Source organism: Lepidochelys kempii, chromosome 7 (assembly GCF_965140285.1).
Source record: "Lepidochelys kempii isolate rLepKem1 chromosome 7, rLepKem1.hap1, whole genome shotgun sequence".
Taxonomy (NCBI): Eukaryota; Metazoa; Chordata; order Testudines; family Cheloniidae; genus Lepidochelys; species Lepidochelys kempii.
In genome coordinates this window covers 72,352,109-72,367,823 of record NC_136386.1, presented here as the reverse complement: position 1 = coordinate 72,367,823, position 15,715 = coordinate 72,352,109, and the positions used below count along the sequence as shown (strand labels likewise).

The 15,715-nt window shown below is 45.5% G+C and overlaps 1 protein-coding gene across 9 annotated transcripts in view; it reads left to right on the top strand.

The window, feature by feature from the left end:
- Positions 1–1,795, top strand: part of SHLD2 (shieldin complex subunit 2) — a 75,959-nt gene extending 74,164 nt beyond the window's left edge. For 8 of the 9 annotated variants that reach the window (XM_073353340.2, XM_073353335.2, XM_073353339.2 and 5 more), the window contains one exon: positions 72–1,795. In XM_073353340.2, coding sequence (XP_073209441.1) covers positions 72–244 — 173 coding nt within the window. In that variant the 3' untranslated portion in view covers positions 245–1,795. The remainder of the gene's footprint in view (positions 1–71) is intronic. The other variant, XM_073353342.2, reaches the window with a different exon arrangement.
- The last annotated feature ends 13,920 nt before the right edge of the window (positions 1,796–15,715 follow it).

The following is a 15,715-nucleotide window of genomic DNA, read 5'->3' as shown; positions in this document are numbered from 1 at the left end:
GGAAGAACTCAAGTGTAGATGTTAGCATGATAACAATGAAGCATAACTCTCTGGTTCACTGTCTTTTGCAGTGCCTCCCTCAGATACTACCTATGGCATGATAGTGGCAGACCTGTGCCACTCCCTACTAGCAGACACTGAAGCATCCTACCTGTTGGACATTAGGAGCCATTTTGTGCTGGATGAAAACAGCTATCCTTTGCAACAGGATTTCTTTCTGCTGGATTTCCATCCTGATCTCTGAAGCCTTGTCCTCCACAGTGACTGATTAACAGAGACCTTATGAACAAGCAGATTGGGGAAAAAAAGAGAGAGAGAGAGAGAAGAAAAATTAATTATCTCATGGAAGGAAGTTGTAAAAAAGCACAGTGAAAAAGGGCTTTATCTTTACTTTGTACCAAAAGCTAAAAGACTAAAAATGAAAATCCACCAATTATATATATTGCTTCTGTAGTATTTTATGAATTGTCATATAATAGTCATATAGGTTGTATATGCTGTACTTAAAGATTTTTCATATATCTTTATTTTAAAAATGATTTCACCAATGTTTTCTCCTCGTCTTCCTCTTTTCTCAGCCCCTTCAGAAAAGTCTTCTGATGTTGATAGACAGTGAAGTTTTATGAACATTGGTAGAGGAGAGGGAAGCCACTATTCTGTAGTATGGTCTTAGTTGTTAGAAACTCTGTTTTCGTTATTTCTTATGTCTTTGCTTTGGTTCCCCTCCTCTCTCCTTCAGATAGCAGAGTCTTCTTCATTTTCTCCTAACAATATAGTCTTGCCTCCCTCCCACCAGAACACTTCCTCATTCAAGAATCCCAGTTTCTGAGCCCACCATACAAATTGGGACTGGTCTTCACACACAAGTCACACTGGTTTAACTAAAACTGATATTAAAAACCTGTTGAGTTAAATTGCTGCAAACTCCTTTGTGGACCCTCTTAAATTAATTTAACCCTGGTATATATTGATTTATCTTAAGCTGTCAAGAAATTGATTGAAGCCAAATCAATATAAGCCAAATTTCTATCTCATTAACAGTGTCCATGCAGGGTTTTTCACCAATTTAAATGGATTTAAAAACACATCTTCAGTTACATTTTGGCTCACCTTTGCATGCAGACTGGGCCTAAAGCCAATGGGTAGCAAATATACAGAAATTATGAGTTGACTCCCATCTGGTCCACAGTTTCACTGCTGGAGGGGCTAATAGAGCCAGTCCGTGTGTGGATAGTTCTGTGTCTAGCCTTAACAATTTTCCCATGTTTAGTATTTAAGAGAAATCTTGTCTGAGCACAGGATTGGTACCGAACAACTCCTGAGTTGTAATTCTGGCTTTGTCATTTGCTATTTCTGTTTTCTTGGACCAGTCATTTAACCCTCTATCATATTTGTACCTCCTGCTCTAAAACGGGATGACCTCTCAGGAATGTCATGAGGATCAGTTAATGTTGGTAAACCACTGAGAGAGCAAAAAGTGCTGCCCAGCACTTTCCAATCTTATCCAAGTATAGACCTTTTCCATCTTTGTTTTGCTGTAGTCCTCTCCCCTCTATATCCAGCCCATTTTAGTTGTTTCTTATCTCATTGTGTTATTGTGTTCATACTGAGTTTGAAAACTTTAGCTTGCAAATAAACTATAAAGCATCTTATGATACAAAAGTAGGTTGAAATTCTATTAATTCCTTTCCTGAAGAACCTCTCATCTGGTGCTTGCAGACCTGCCCATCATAGTTTTAACTGCTAATTCAACATCTATAACCACAAATCAAATAAATTCCTTTACGCTCAACTATATATGCATGCCAGTTTATCGGTTATTTCATCTTACTTCCTGGATATGCATGAGGGTGGCTCTGCAGAGCAAAAACATATGTCTATCTCTTGGACAGTAACATGGTTTTAACAAACTAGGGAAAAAAGATTGTTATACTAAAACTGTAATATTTAATAAATGAAAATCAAGAGTTCTGGTAAACTTAAACAGATACACAAAACAACAATCTGCTTATTAAGCCATATTTCTTGGCAGAGCACGTCCCGTTGGTGCTCTGCATTGCTGCCTATACAGTTGCCTGTAATAACCTGGATCTGCTGACCTTCAGGGCATACTACAAGGTGTAACCATTGGCTTTTCTGTGAAGGGAGCAATGTAAAGGGAGCTAATGGGGTTGGGGGAGGAGTTCTGTTGTGAACTGAATTTTTAGGGAGCAGTTGAAGTGGTTAGCTGCTTGTTTCAGCTTTTATTATTTTATTTTATTAAGACCAAGGTGTGCAAAGTGCTAGATAGGCGCTTTTTTGAGTACTTTTTATACATCAAAATAAACTATGCTTTCCTCTTTGCTGATTTTTATTGCCAATACATGCTTGTCATATCTTGTTCTGGGTTAGTTTTTCATGGCAGTTAAACAATTGTCACCTTGTGCCACTGATAAAAAAACAAATTAGCATGTAAATGAAGATCATTCGTTAACATGTATCATCCTATGTTTCCTTAACAGTTAAGGAGGGAGTTGGTGAGCAGGAGGGATATTTTCTGCTCTCATTGTCTAAAGACCTCAGATGTAGGCTGGAGTGAGAAGTAAATGTTTGTATTATAACGTCTTTACTCTTAGACTTGGTCTGTACACAGTATTTTTACCCGTATAACTATTTCTGTCATGGGCCTGATTTTTTTACCAAGATAGCTACATCAGTACAAAATCTAGTACAAAATCTAGGGGACGCTTTTATCACTATAAAGATGACTTATACTGGATGTAGCTTATTCTCCTTCCCCTGTGGGACTAGGTATGCTGGTATAAATCCCCTTCTCATCAATGTAACTGGATGTAGGTTAGGCAGAGTCTTTTTGTGACCAAAAAGATTTTGCATCATATAAGACACTGGTTCTCAACTGGGGGTCTGTGGTCCCCTGGGGGTTCATGAGCAGGTTTCAGAGGGTCTGCCAATGACTGGACTTCACCCCAGGCAGTGGACCTCAGGCTCAGGCTTAAGCCCTGGGCAGCGGGGCTTGGGGAGGGAGCGTCACCTCCATCCCCTGACTCACCTGAGTGGGCCACCCAGCCTGTCTGGATTAGGGGGACATAACAAAAAAGTGCAGAGTCACTGCAGGAGAGAGCTCTCCCTGCTATCAGAAGGTGTTGCCTTATAGCCATTGACTCTGTGAGCAGGCAGCAGCTAGCCAAGAAGACACACCACTGCTCTTCCCTGCTACATCAGCTCTTCAGGGAGCAGGGCCAAATGGAAGGCAGAAATCTGGGGTGGGGAGAGCATGTGGCATGGGCCAGCTGCAGGTTTTTAATTGCAGTGTAGAAATACCCTTAGTCTCTAGCGTCTGCAAGCCTTCAAGGTCTTCAAGTCCATGGTCATGCCCTTTTTTCATCTTAAGTACTTCCTTGCCCATACTTCAGTGCATTGCCACTTGTCCTTTCGCTCTGTGACACAATTTTTTTTAGTAATTCCCAAATCAAGGAGATTCTGGGATTTATAGTCCAAGGACCATTGGAGTTGTAGGGCCTCAGAGCAAGCAAGGCCTGCTGGAAAAGGAAATGGAAGAAAGGCAAGCCACTTTTCTCAGGATGAGGAGAGATCTGGGGAGAGTCAGAGCTGCTGGCAGGTATCTCCAGTGATTGGTGTGTTCAAGAACTGTGGTGGGGCTTCTGCTGAGAAGGAGTTGGAGAAAGCCCAGGAAAGGCTGTGCTGAAGACACGTGTGGAAAGGCTGAGTTGGAGGCCCAAGAAGCAAGTAAGCAGAGGAAGTAACATGGAGGGGAGAGTGAAATGAACATTTTGAGACTGACGAGGACATTTGCTTCAGAGCTTAGGGCCTCAAGGCTGGAGACTATGGTAGAAGAGAGAGGATGGGTTCCCCACATCTTAGTAGTCCACCTTGAAGTGTTGTGCTGAGACTCCTCCAAACAAAGAGGCAAGGACTGTTTGTGCCAGCAAGAAGGATGAACTCCTGATACAACAGAAGAAGTTTGTGCTCTCAGATTTGGAGAGTCCTGTAGCCCAGGAAGGTGTTTGTGGAACCTTCCCTGAATGGTGGCAGTTTGGACTTATATTCTAAACTTTTGTTTATCCCAGAAGAGGAGGACATTTTAGTTTAGTTTTGAAGGCTACAAGCAGAATGAAACAGAGGCATAGAAGGGGAAAATGAGGCAGTGATGGCCATACCATGACATGTATATTAGTAAGGGCTGGTAGTTTCTTCTCAAGTGTAAGGTGAATCTGGCAATGTTGGGAGTGGGAGAAGCTACAACACAAAAATATAATTTGACTTGTTCTCTCTCTCTGTCTTTGCAGGTCTTATCTCATTTATCATCAATCTCCCTCCTGGTAAGCATGACTCCACTGAGCTCCCATGGACTGTTGTGGAATTGGTTGGACCTTTTAAACCTCTCAACACTGTTTCCAGGAAAAATTAATTTCCTAATGAGTCAAACTGTCAGCTGCAATAGAGAAAATGTTTATAATCTAGTGATACAATTGAGCTGAGACGATACTGAACAGACACAATTTTCTTTGCTGTCTGATGTAAATAGTTGCTTACAAATGAGAAGCACACTGTTCTTCAAGTATCTGTCGCTTGGACCTTGAGCATGCAACGCTAGAGGGTTTTTTATTTAATACAAGTATCTGTAGGGGCCACATGTATGCCCTGTACCTCCTCTTGCTCCCATATGAGAGCAGAAGGGGCAGCAAGAGTCCAACCCCCTAGGTCTTAACTTAGGCTAAACCTTTTTAAAATCTTCCATATTCTTCAGTTCCACTTCTGATTATTATATCTGACTACATGAACTGATCCAAACTGTCTGTCTGGCCCAAACTCTGCGGATCAGACGCTTCTTGCAACCACACCCCTGTACAGGATTCCTTATCCTGCTAGACTCAAAGGTTTCAAGCCTTGTCCATCCTGTGATGGATTAATTCCCCTGAAGATGGACACAGCAGGTGTCTCTTTTGCCTTGGGGGACTCATGTATTCTGAGTAGATGCTGTTTGCTTGTCCTTCTCTGCTGGAACATGGAAGCTCTGGGACGAGGCTAAAACTCCATTTTCTGGAAAAATCCTTGAAAGTCTCATCAGACCCTAATTAAACGAGCTTCAGAATCCTATTAGTGGATAAGATCTCTTAATCCAGCAGGCAACACCTAAGACAGCACCTAGGAAAGATTTGGTACTGACTGCAGCACCAAGCTGGTCCTGACTGCAGCATTGACACCTCCAATATTGAAGCTAGGCACTGAGGCTGCTCTAAATATCAAGAAGTCTGAGAAAGGGGCTCAGTGTCATCCCATAAATTCAAACACAGCAAAGCCTCTGGAAAGGACTCTGCGAAGCCTAATGTGGTGTCAAGGACTGGGGAGAAGGAGGAGTTTGTGACACAGCAGTCTCTGCTGGCACCATTCCTGGCTCCAGTGATGCACCCCTCAGTGTCTACCCCAGCCTCGGTGGAGGGGAGTAGGCCTGAATATGAGTCACCATTGGTACCAAGATACCTAGTGGCACTGGTACAGACTTCAGCACCAAGAGTGCCTTATGTGTTGACACCACCTGAGAAGAGGTTTGCTCCGCACTGTCACCGGAGCATACATTTTCCCCATCATCAAATAGAGAATCCTGTCCCCCGAGATCTGTGATCGCACGACCAAGACCAACTTCATCTCTACCATCCTGTCAAGACTGGCACCAGACTGGCCAACCCTCATTAAATCAAATTGTACTCCTATAGCGTGTCACCGTGGCCCTATTGGGTAGTGAAGGTCCACCATCACAGGCATCAAGAAGCTGGTCTCCATTGCCGTCAATGCCCCACTGAAGGCTCTCTCCTCTTTGTCACTGGATGAGGCAGTATACTTTGCACCGATATTAGCACTGGATGACTTTTAAAGTATTCCAAGAGCTCTTTGTGATGATAAGATTAACTCAGGACTGAGATGTTTGTCATACTGAAGAAATCCCACAAGCCGTTCAACATCCTGTCAACTTCTGGTGTAGCCAGGATTGCCCTCCCCATTGATGAGACTCCTTGACCCAGTCAAAGCTCTGTGACAAACGCCAGTCACAGTAACACCAACAGCAAAGCAAGTGGAAAAAGAAGCACCAGGTTCCCTCTATGGGGTTTGAGTACTTCTGCACTTAACCCAACCCAGGCTCCTTGGTCATGTCTGCCATACAAGAGAAGTCGACTTTGAACAAAAGAACAGCCAAGGACTCTAAAAGACTTGGAAGGAAGGGTTGCATTCTGCTTTACTGCAACAGCATTTGGCGAACCGCCAGGTTGTGCTGTCCAACTACGATGTTCACCCTGTCCCATGTGAGACACCTTTCCTCATGACAGCAGAGAGAAGCTTAAGGGTATAATTAAGGATGGTCAGTGGATGGCCAAAATAGACTTGCTGGTGGTGATTGATGCCTCAGACATTGCAGAGAGGTTATGACCACCACAGTGACCATGCATAGAGCATTGTAGCTGCAAGCATTAGGCATACTGAGAGAGGTACAGGCCACAATTGAGGATTTGTTCTTTGAAGTCTCAGAGCTCTATAGTGTGAAAGGAAAGATGGCACACTGCACTCACTGAAGGACTCTGATCACATTTCCTGTTCCATACCACAAGTTGTCCCGTCTTCAGCAATACCTGTGAGAATTCACAACATCCTACCATAGAATATCTCACCAAGAAGAGCTCAAGTCACAGCAGAGGGCAGCAGCCTTCCTCTTACTGTGGAACACACCGTGCTCCTTCAACATGGCAGCAGATTTTACAAGACCATCAAGAGCTACATCAGACCCAATCTACAGAGCATAATGTTCAGAAGCTACCTTTTCCCATTCCATTATGTGACATCTGCCATTACATCAGACAGGTGGATACTAGAGATTATTGCCCAAGGCTACCTCATCCCTCTTTAGGGAATCTTCTTACAAGAGCCTGCTACAAACAGAATTGTTCTTGTTACTTTGTTTAGAAGCCATTGAGGAGTTCCCAGTAGAGTTGAGGAAAAGAGGCTTCCATTCCCAGGATTTTTTTCCTCATTCCAGAGAAGAAAGTGTGTCTTCTTTCTATCCTAGGCCTGATCATTCTCAATAAATATATATGCCATCTCAGGTTCAGGATAACAACACTTGCTTCCATCATTCCATGTCTCCAAGCTCAAGACAGGTTTGTGGCGCTGGCTCTTGACTTTCAGGATGCATACTTCCACATAGCCATCCACCTGGCCCACAGGAAGTACCTAAAATTCACAGTGTGGCCCAACCACTATAGAGCTCTATCATTCAGACTTTCAGCAGTACTCAGTGTATTCATGAAATGATGGCAATAGTGTCAATGTGTTTAAGAAGACAGGGAATCCACATCTACCCATACCTGGACACACCTGGCTGATTAGGGAGGGTCCCAACAGGAGACTGCAAGAGCCTTGCAATACATCCTTTCCCTGTTTTCTCGATTAGGACTCCTGGTGTACTATGAGAAGGGGTGCCATTCTTGGTCCCTTCCCTGATGATAACTCTTACCATGAACGTTTGAAGGACAGATTGGGGTGCCCACCTGAACTATCAACAGATGCAAAGACATGTCTCAGGACAACCTGGAACCTCAAATGACAGTCTTAGCTCCAGGATGTTCATACTGGGCTGCATAATATTCCTGCCAGTTCTATGTAACTTCACGGTGCAAATCCTGATGGACACGCATCTGCAATGCGCTCTGTAAACAAGCAAGGAGCTGCTCAATCATCCCTTCTTTGCCATCAAGCTGTAGATATGCGGTTATCAACCGGGGGTAGCCCCACTAGCTCTACATGTTCCATGGTTACCAACAACCTAGCAAACTTCTTGAGTAGACAATGATGACCAACCACAAGTGTCACTGCAGAAATCGATCTTCGACCCAATATTCTGTCATTGGGGACCTCCATCATAGACTTATTTATCACAGAGGTCAACACCAAGTGTGTTTGTACTTCTGCTCCAGAGGACACATGAGCCTGGGCTCCCTATCAGACATCCTTCTCCTTCGATAATCTCAAGGATCCCTTTCCCTCCAAGTCCCCAGATCCCCAGGATAATATCCAAGATCAGACAAGACAAGGCCTTAGTCATCATGATAGTCCCATACTGGCCAAGTCAGTTTTGGCTTGTTAGAGTGTTATAGATATGCAGGTGGCCTTCCACTCATCTCTAACCTTGTCCAGACATAATTTCTCAGAATCAAGATAAGATACCACACCTAGGCCTACAGTCGTTGTACCTGATGTCAGCTGGTTCAGCTCCCTACAGGTTAAGGAGATTCTTACACAAATCAGGAGTTCTTCCACCGGGAAGATTAGTTCTCAAAATGGAAGGGAGTCTCCATATGGTCAACTCAAATAAGGTTGACCCAATGGAGGCTCTGATACTGAAGATCCAGGAGTACATCCTGCTCCTTAAACGCACAGGGTTAGCACAACTGTCTCAAGGTTCACTTTGCTGCATATCTGCATGTCACACTCTGGTACAGTCATACTCAGTATTCTCATGCCCTATGTTATCAAAATTCCTCAAGGGCCTTCTTCACGCTTGCCCTCCAGTCAGAGACCCAACTCCCACATGGGACCTGAACATCGTCCTCCTGAAGCGTAAGGAGACACTGTTTTATCCACTGTCAGAGCACTTAATACACCACCTTTCCATCAAAATGGTCTTTCTCATGGCCATTACCTCAGCATGGAGAGTGAGTTTGAACTCCAAGCCTTTATGACTGGACCACCTTTACATATCCTTCCATAGGGACAAGGTGTAATCACACTCCAAGTTCATTTCTAAGGTAGTCTCAGAATTCCACTTAAACCAATCAGTTACTTTAGCAGTCTTTTCCCTGAAGCCACACTCAACGTTAGGAGAGCAAAAACTGCATATTTTGGACATCGCCAGAGCTTTGCCCTTATTACCTCATGTGACATATGGTCAGAAAATGTTAAACAGCCTGCAAAATAAATAACCCACAAAAGACATGTGAGGAGATAATGTTTGTGTTTTTGTGTATTTACATATATATGAGTAGGGTCAAGGATGTAATCAACAGTCCCTGTCTATGCTGTATTCTGATAGTTCAGAGATCAAAAGAACATCCTAGCATTTAAATGAATTGTAAACATGGGATATCTTTGTATTCATCTCTCTTTGAAATGTACTGTGAATGGTGGAGGAACAAGCAAATTGCCTCATGTTAATTCATATAGCTAAGTACCAGTGATGGACCTCTTTCAAAGTCATCCTAATTACCTTTTGTTCCCTGAGGAAGTCCCAACTTGTCAAAGAGGACAATGAAATTGTATAAAAGATCCTTGGGTCCTGATTCTGTCATCTCACATCTGCTTAAGCTTCATCAGAGAAGTTTGAGTCGCAAGATTCTTCATATTTGACTTAGGTATCTGGATGGAGGCCTGAGGCTGGATCATTTTAAGGGAACTGTGTTTGGACTTCTGAGTAACCAGTAAGGTAATTAAGATGCTTTCAGGCTGTCTCCCCACTTCCTTGTGTACATTGAGAGGCCAAAGTTTCTCATTGTAGCAACTCTCTAAGTGGATCACACTCTGTGTTTCCACCTGCTGTCAAATAGCTGGTGAGCCTCTTCCTCTGAATGTCAAGGCCCTCTCAACAGGGACAGGAGCTGCATTCTCTCCTGCTTCAGAAACATGCCAGTCTCTGAGATCTGCAGGGCAGCTACATGAAGCATGACCTTTGGTAAACATTATGCACTTGACATGGCAGCAAGATCAAATGCCAAATTAGGCAGTGTAGTACTTCAGTCACTGTTTGTTTGATACAGGTGAAACTCCTCATGCCTGCCATCCAAAGAAGATACTGTTTGCTGGTCCCCTACAGTGCGATCTACACTGACATATATACTCAAAGAAGAACAAATAATTAGTGTGGCTCTTTGAGGTGCTGTAGTCAGTGTTGACTCCATGATCCACCTTCTGTCCCTGTTTTTGGAGACCTCAGCAACATGGGCTTTGAACTGCAAGGAACCTGAGGGAGGGTCGTGGCTGCCCCATCCTTTGTGCTCTCACATGGAGGAGGCAGAGAGTGGATGTGCAGCCCCAAACGACACTACTATTAAAGAACCTCCAGCCTTGCACTCATGAGGTGCATGTACACTTACAGTGGTATCCACACCTATTACATCTCAAAGAACCACACTCTCTGTAAGGTAAGTAACACTCAAGTGTTACGCTTAAGGCAATGGAGTTAATCCACATTTACACTGCTATGAAATCAGACTCAGGCACTCGTAGAACAATAAGTTTTAGACTACGCCGGGAGAATAGGATTTGCCTGTCTGCAAAGCCTCACATGGAATTCTTTTCAGACATCTTTTGCTGCTGTTTTCTTTTGCTGTATTAAATTTGAAGTACTTTCTGTCTCAATCTCTTCTGTTCATAAAGCCTGAATATGGATCTATTAGGACCTTAGCAAACTTCAGAAGGAACAGACACTGCACTGAGATGAGAATATAATGTTGTGTACAGGAACTGGTCATCAGAGACAAGTGAAACAGCACTATTCTAAGCTTTGCATACACAATCACCATAACTCACTGTTACAAAAGAAACAGTTGCTGAGAAATGACTGTGTTGTGTTTTCAGCTCTGGCCTATGGGGCACTCATAGGTACACATCTGACTCTAAAAACTCTCAACTGTCCTTTCCCTCAGAACCTATGCTTCTTGGCTATGCTTCTTGGCAATGCTTCACATTGCAAGGTGAATGTTGCAGAGGGCCTTACCCAATCTGGCTTTGAGCCCTGCCACTGCCTCAGTTTCTTCCCCTTGAGCTCCTCAGTTACTGCACTTAGGCTCTCATTTGTCAAACAGTACCCCTTGTGGTCTGGTTTATTAACACATCACAGTTCAATGTAAATTTAAATAAAAAACAGACTTTTTTCAGCACAACAGTTCTTAAAGCCCCTTGCTGGAGTCAATGGTTCCTGAGCCCTGCTCTACACTAGGAGTTGAAGTCAAATTTAGCAGCGTTAAATCGATTTAACCCTGCACCCGTCCACACGACGAAGCCCCTTTTTTCGACTTAAAGGGCTCTTAAAATCAATTTCCTTACTCCACCCCCGACAAGGGGATTAGCGCTGAAATTGGCCTTGCTGGGTCGAATTTGGGGTACTGTGGACACAATTAGACGGTATTGGCCTCCGTGAGCTATTCCAGAGTGCTCCATTGTGACCGCTCTGGACAGCACTCTCAGATGCACTGGCCAGGTAGACAGGAAAAGGCCTGCAAACTTTTGAATTTCAATTTCCTGTTTGGCCAGCGTGGCAAGCTGCAGGTGACCATGCAGAGGTAATCAGCAGAGGTGACCATGATGCAGTCACAGAATCGCAAAAGAGCTCCAGCATGGACTGAATGAGAGGTCTGGGATCTGATCGCTGTATGGGGAGAGGAATCCGTGCTATCAGAACTCTGTTCCAGTTTTCGAAATGCCAAAACATTTGTCAAAATCTCCCAGGACATGAAGGACAGAGGCCATAACAGGGACCCGAAGCAGTGCCGTGTGAAACTTAAGGAGCTGAGGCAAGCCTACCAGAGAGGTGAACTGCCACTCCAGGTCAGAGCCCAAAACATGCCACTTCTATGATGAGCTGCATGCCATTTTAGGGGGTTCAGCCACCACTACCCCAGCCTTGTTGTTTGAGTCCTTCAATGGAGATGGAGGCAACACGGAAGCAGGTTTTGGGGACGAGGAAGATAGCTCACAGCAAGCAAGCAGAGAAACCGGTTTTCCCGACAGTCAGGAACTGTTTCTCACCCTGGACCTGGAGCCAGTACCCCCTGAACCCACCCAAGGCTGCCTCCCGGACCCGCCAGGCAGAGAAGGGACCTCTGGTGGGTGTACCTTTTTAAAATACTATACATGGTTTAAAAGCAAGCATGTTTAATGATTAATTTGCCCTGGCATTTGCAGCTCTCCTGGATGTACTCCCAAAGCCTTTGCAAAAGGTTTCTGGGGAGGGCAGCCTTATTCCATCCACCATGGTAGGACACTTTACCAGTCCAGGCCAGTAGCACGTACTCGGGAATCACTGTAGAACAAAACATTGCAGTGTATGTTTGCTGGCGTTCAAACAACATCCGTTCTTTATCTCTCTGTGTTATCCTCAGCAGAGTGATATCATTCATGGTCACCTGGTTGAAATAGGGTGCTTTTCTTAAGGGGGCATTCAGAGGTGCCTGTTCCTGCTGGGCTGTTTGCCTGTAGCTTAACAGAAATGTTCCCCGCTGCTAGCCACGGGATGGGGGGAGGGGGTAGCTACGTGCTGGGGGAGGCAAAATGCAACCTTGGAATGAAAGCACATGTGCTATGTATGTAATGTTAACAGCAAGGTTTACTGTGAAAGAGAGTACCCATTGTTCTATAAAATGTGTCTTTTTAAATACCACTGTCCCTTTTTTTCTCCACCAGCTGCATGTGTTTCAAGAATCACAGGATCTTCTCCTTCCCAGAGACTAGCGAAGATCAGAAGGCGAAAAAAATGCACTTGCAATGAAATGTTCTCTGAGCTCATGCTGTCCTCCCACACTGACAGAGCACAGATGAATGCGTGGAGGCAGACAATGTCAGAGTGCAGGAAAGCACAAAATGACCGGGAGGAGAGGTGGCAGGCTGAAGAGAGTAAGTGGCGGGCTGAAGAGAGGGCTGAAGTTGAAAGGTGGTGGCAGCGTGATGAGAGGAGGCAGGACTCAATGCTGAGGCTGTTGGAGGATCAAAGTAATATGCTGCAGCGTATGGTTGAGCTGCAGGAAGGGTAGCAGGAGCACAGACCAACAGCCCTCCTCCCCAAGTTCCATAGCCTCCTTACCCAGATGCCCAAGAATGCGGTGGGGGGGGGGCCTCCGGCCACCAGCCACTCCACCCCAGAGGATTGCCCAAGCAACAGAAGACTGGCATTCAATAAGTTTTAAACTTTTAAAGTGCTGTGTGGCCTTGTCCTTCCCTCCTCCATCACCCCTCCTGGTGCTTCTCTCATCCACCACCTCTCCTGGGCTACCTTGGTAGTTATCCCCCTATTTGTGTGATAAATTAATAAAGAATGCATGAATGTGAAGCAACAATGACTTTATTGCCTCTGCAAGTGGTGATCAAAGGGAGGAGGGGAGGGTGGTTAACTTAGAGGGAAGCAGAGTGAACCAAGGGGCAGGGGGTTTCATCAAGGAGAAACAAACAGAACTTTCACACCGTAGCCTGGCCAGTCATGAAACTGGTTTTCAAAGCCTCTCTGATGCGCACTGTGCCCTCCTGTGCTCTTCTAACTGCTCTGGTGTCTGGCTGTGCGTAACCAGCAGCCAGGTGATTTGCCTCAACCTCCCACCCTGCCATAAACATTTCCCCCTTACTCTCACAGATATTGTGGAGCACACAGCAAACAGTAATAACAGTGGGAATATTGGTTTCACTGAGGTCTAACCGAGTCAGTAAACTGCGCCAGTGCGCTTTTAAACGTCCAAATGCACATCCTACCACCATTCTGCACTTGCTCAGCCTATAGTTGAACAGCTCCTGACTACTGTCCAGGCTGCCTGTGTATAGCTTCATGAGCCATGGCATTAAGGGGTAGGCTGGGTCCCCAAGGATAACTATAGGCATTTCAACATCCCCAAAGGTTATTTTCTGGTCTGGGAATAAAGTCCCTTCCTGCAGCTTTTGAAACAGACCAGAGTTCCTGAAGATGCAAGCATCATGTACCTTTCCTGGCCATCCTACGTTGATGTTGGTGAAACATCCCTTGTGATCCACCAGTGCTTGCAGCACTATTGAAAAGTAGCCCTTGTGGTTTATGTACTCGGCGGCTTGGTGCTCTGGTGCCAAGATAGGGATATGGGTTCCGTCTATGGCCCCACCACAGTTAGGGAATCCCATTGCAGCAAAGCCATCCACTATGATCTGCACATTTCCAGGGTCACTACCCTTGATATCAGCAGATCTTTGATTGTGTTGGCTACTTGCATCACAGCAGCCCCCACAGTAGATTTGCCCACTCCAAATTGATTCCTGACTGACCGGTAGATGTCTGGCGTTGCAAGCTTCCACTGAGCTATTGCCACTCACTTCTCAACTGTGAGAGCTGCTCTCATCTTGGTATTCTTGCGCCTCAGGGCAGGGGAAAGCAAGTCACAAAGTTCCATGAAAGTGCCCTTACGCATGTGAAAGTTTCGCAGCCACTGGGAATCGTCCCAGACCCGCAACACTATGCGGTCCCACCAGTATGTGCTTGTTTCCCAAGCCCAGAATCGGCATTCCACCACATGAACCTGCCCCATTAGCACCATGACGCCCACATTGCCAGGGCCCGTGCTTTGAGAGAAGTCTGTGTCCATGTCCTCATCACTCTCGTCACCATGCTGACGTCGCCTACTCCCCCGGTTTCGCTTTGCCAGGTTCTGGTGCTGCGTATACTGCTGGATAATGCGTGTGGTGTTTAATGTGCTCCTAATTGCCAAAGTGATCTGAGCGGGCTTCATGCTTGCTGTGGTATGGTGTCTGCACAGAGAAAAGGCGCGGAACGATAGTCTGCCATTGCCTTGACAGAGGGAGGGGCGACTGACGACATGGCTTACAGGGAATTAAAATCAACAAAGGGGGTGGCTTTGCAAGAAACTGAATGGCCCCCTCAAGGATAGAACTCAAACCTCAAGGATAGAACTCAAAACTGGGTTTAGCAGGCCATTGATTTCACGGAGGGAGGGAGGAGAAAATGAATACAAAACAAATCTGGTCTATTTCTTGTTTTGATCCACTTCATCTATCTTTATACATCTTGCTGGCAGCAGACTGTGCAGTACGACCGCTAGCCATCGTCATCTCCTGGGTGCTCGGCAGAAGACGGTGTAGTATGACTACTGGCCATTGTCTTCTGCTGGCTGCTGATTAAAAGACAGCACACTGCCGGTAGGACTGAATTGCCACGAGACGAAACAAGGGAAATGACCTGGCTGAGTCACTCCCATGTTTGCCCAGGCACCCGATTAAAAGAGCACCCAGGACTACGTCGATGATGGCTACCAGTCATACTGCACTGTCTGCTGCCAAAAGGCAATTAACTGCTGTTGTGTAGCAATGCGGTACCGCGTCTGCCAGCACCCAGGAGACATACGGTGATGGTTAGCTGAGCGGGCTCCATGCTTGCCATGGTATGGCGTCTGCACAGGTAAGTCAAGAAAAAAGGCACAAAACGATTGTCTGCCCTTGCTTTCATGGAAGGAGGGAGGGAAGGGGGGCCTGATGATATGTACCCAGAACCACCCGCGACAATGTTTTAGCCCCATCAGGCACTGGGATTTTTACCCAGAATTCAAATGGGCGGCGGAGACTGCGGGAACTGTGGGATAGTTACCCAAAGTGCAACGCTCCGGAAGTCAATGGTTGCCTCGGTACTGTGGACACACTCCACCGACTACATGCACTTAGAGCATTTGTGTGGGGACACACACACAATTGACTGTATAAAAACGCTTTCTACAAAACCGACTTCTATAAATTTGACCTAATTTCATAGTGTAGACATACCCTAAGACTTTTCTCCCTGTCCCTCAAAGCAAGAAGCTCCAGCCAGGCCTTTCCATCTGGTTGATGTGGAAAGACCCATCCCAGGGCCTTCCTAGCTCTGGGTCTCCTGCAGGAGCCTTCCTGCTCCTTGCAGGTCTCTTGTCCACTG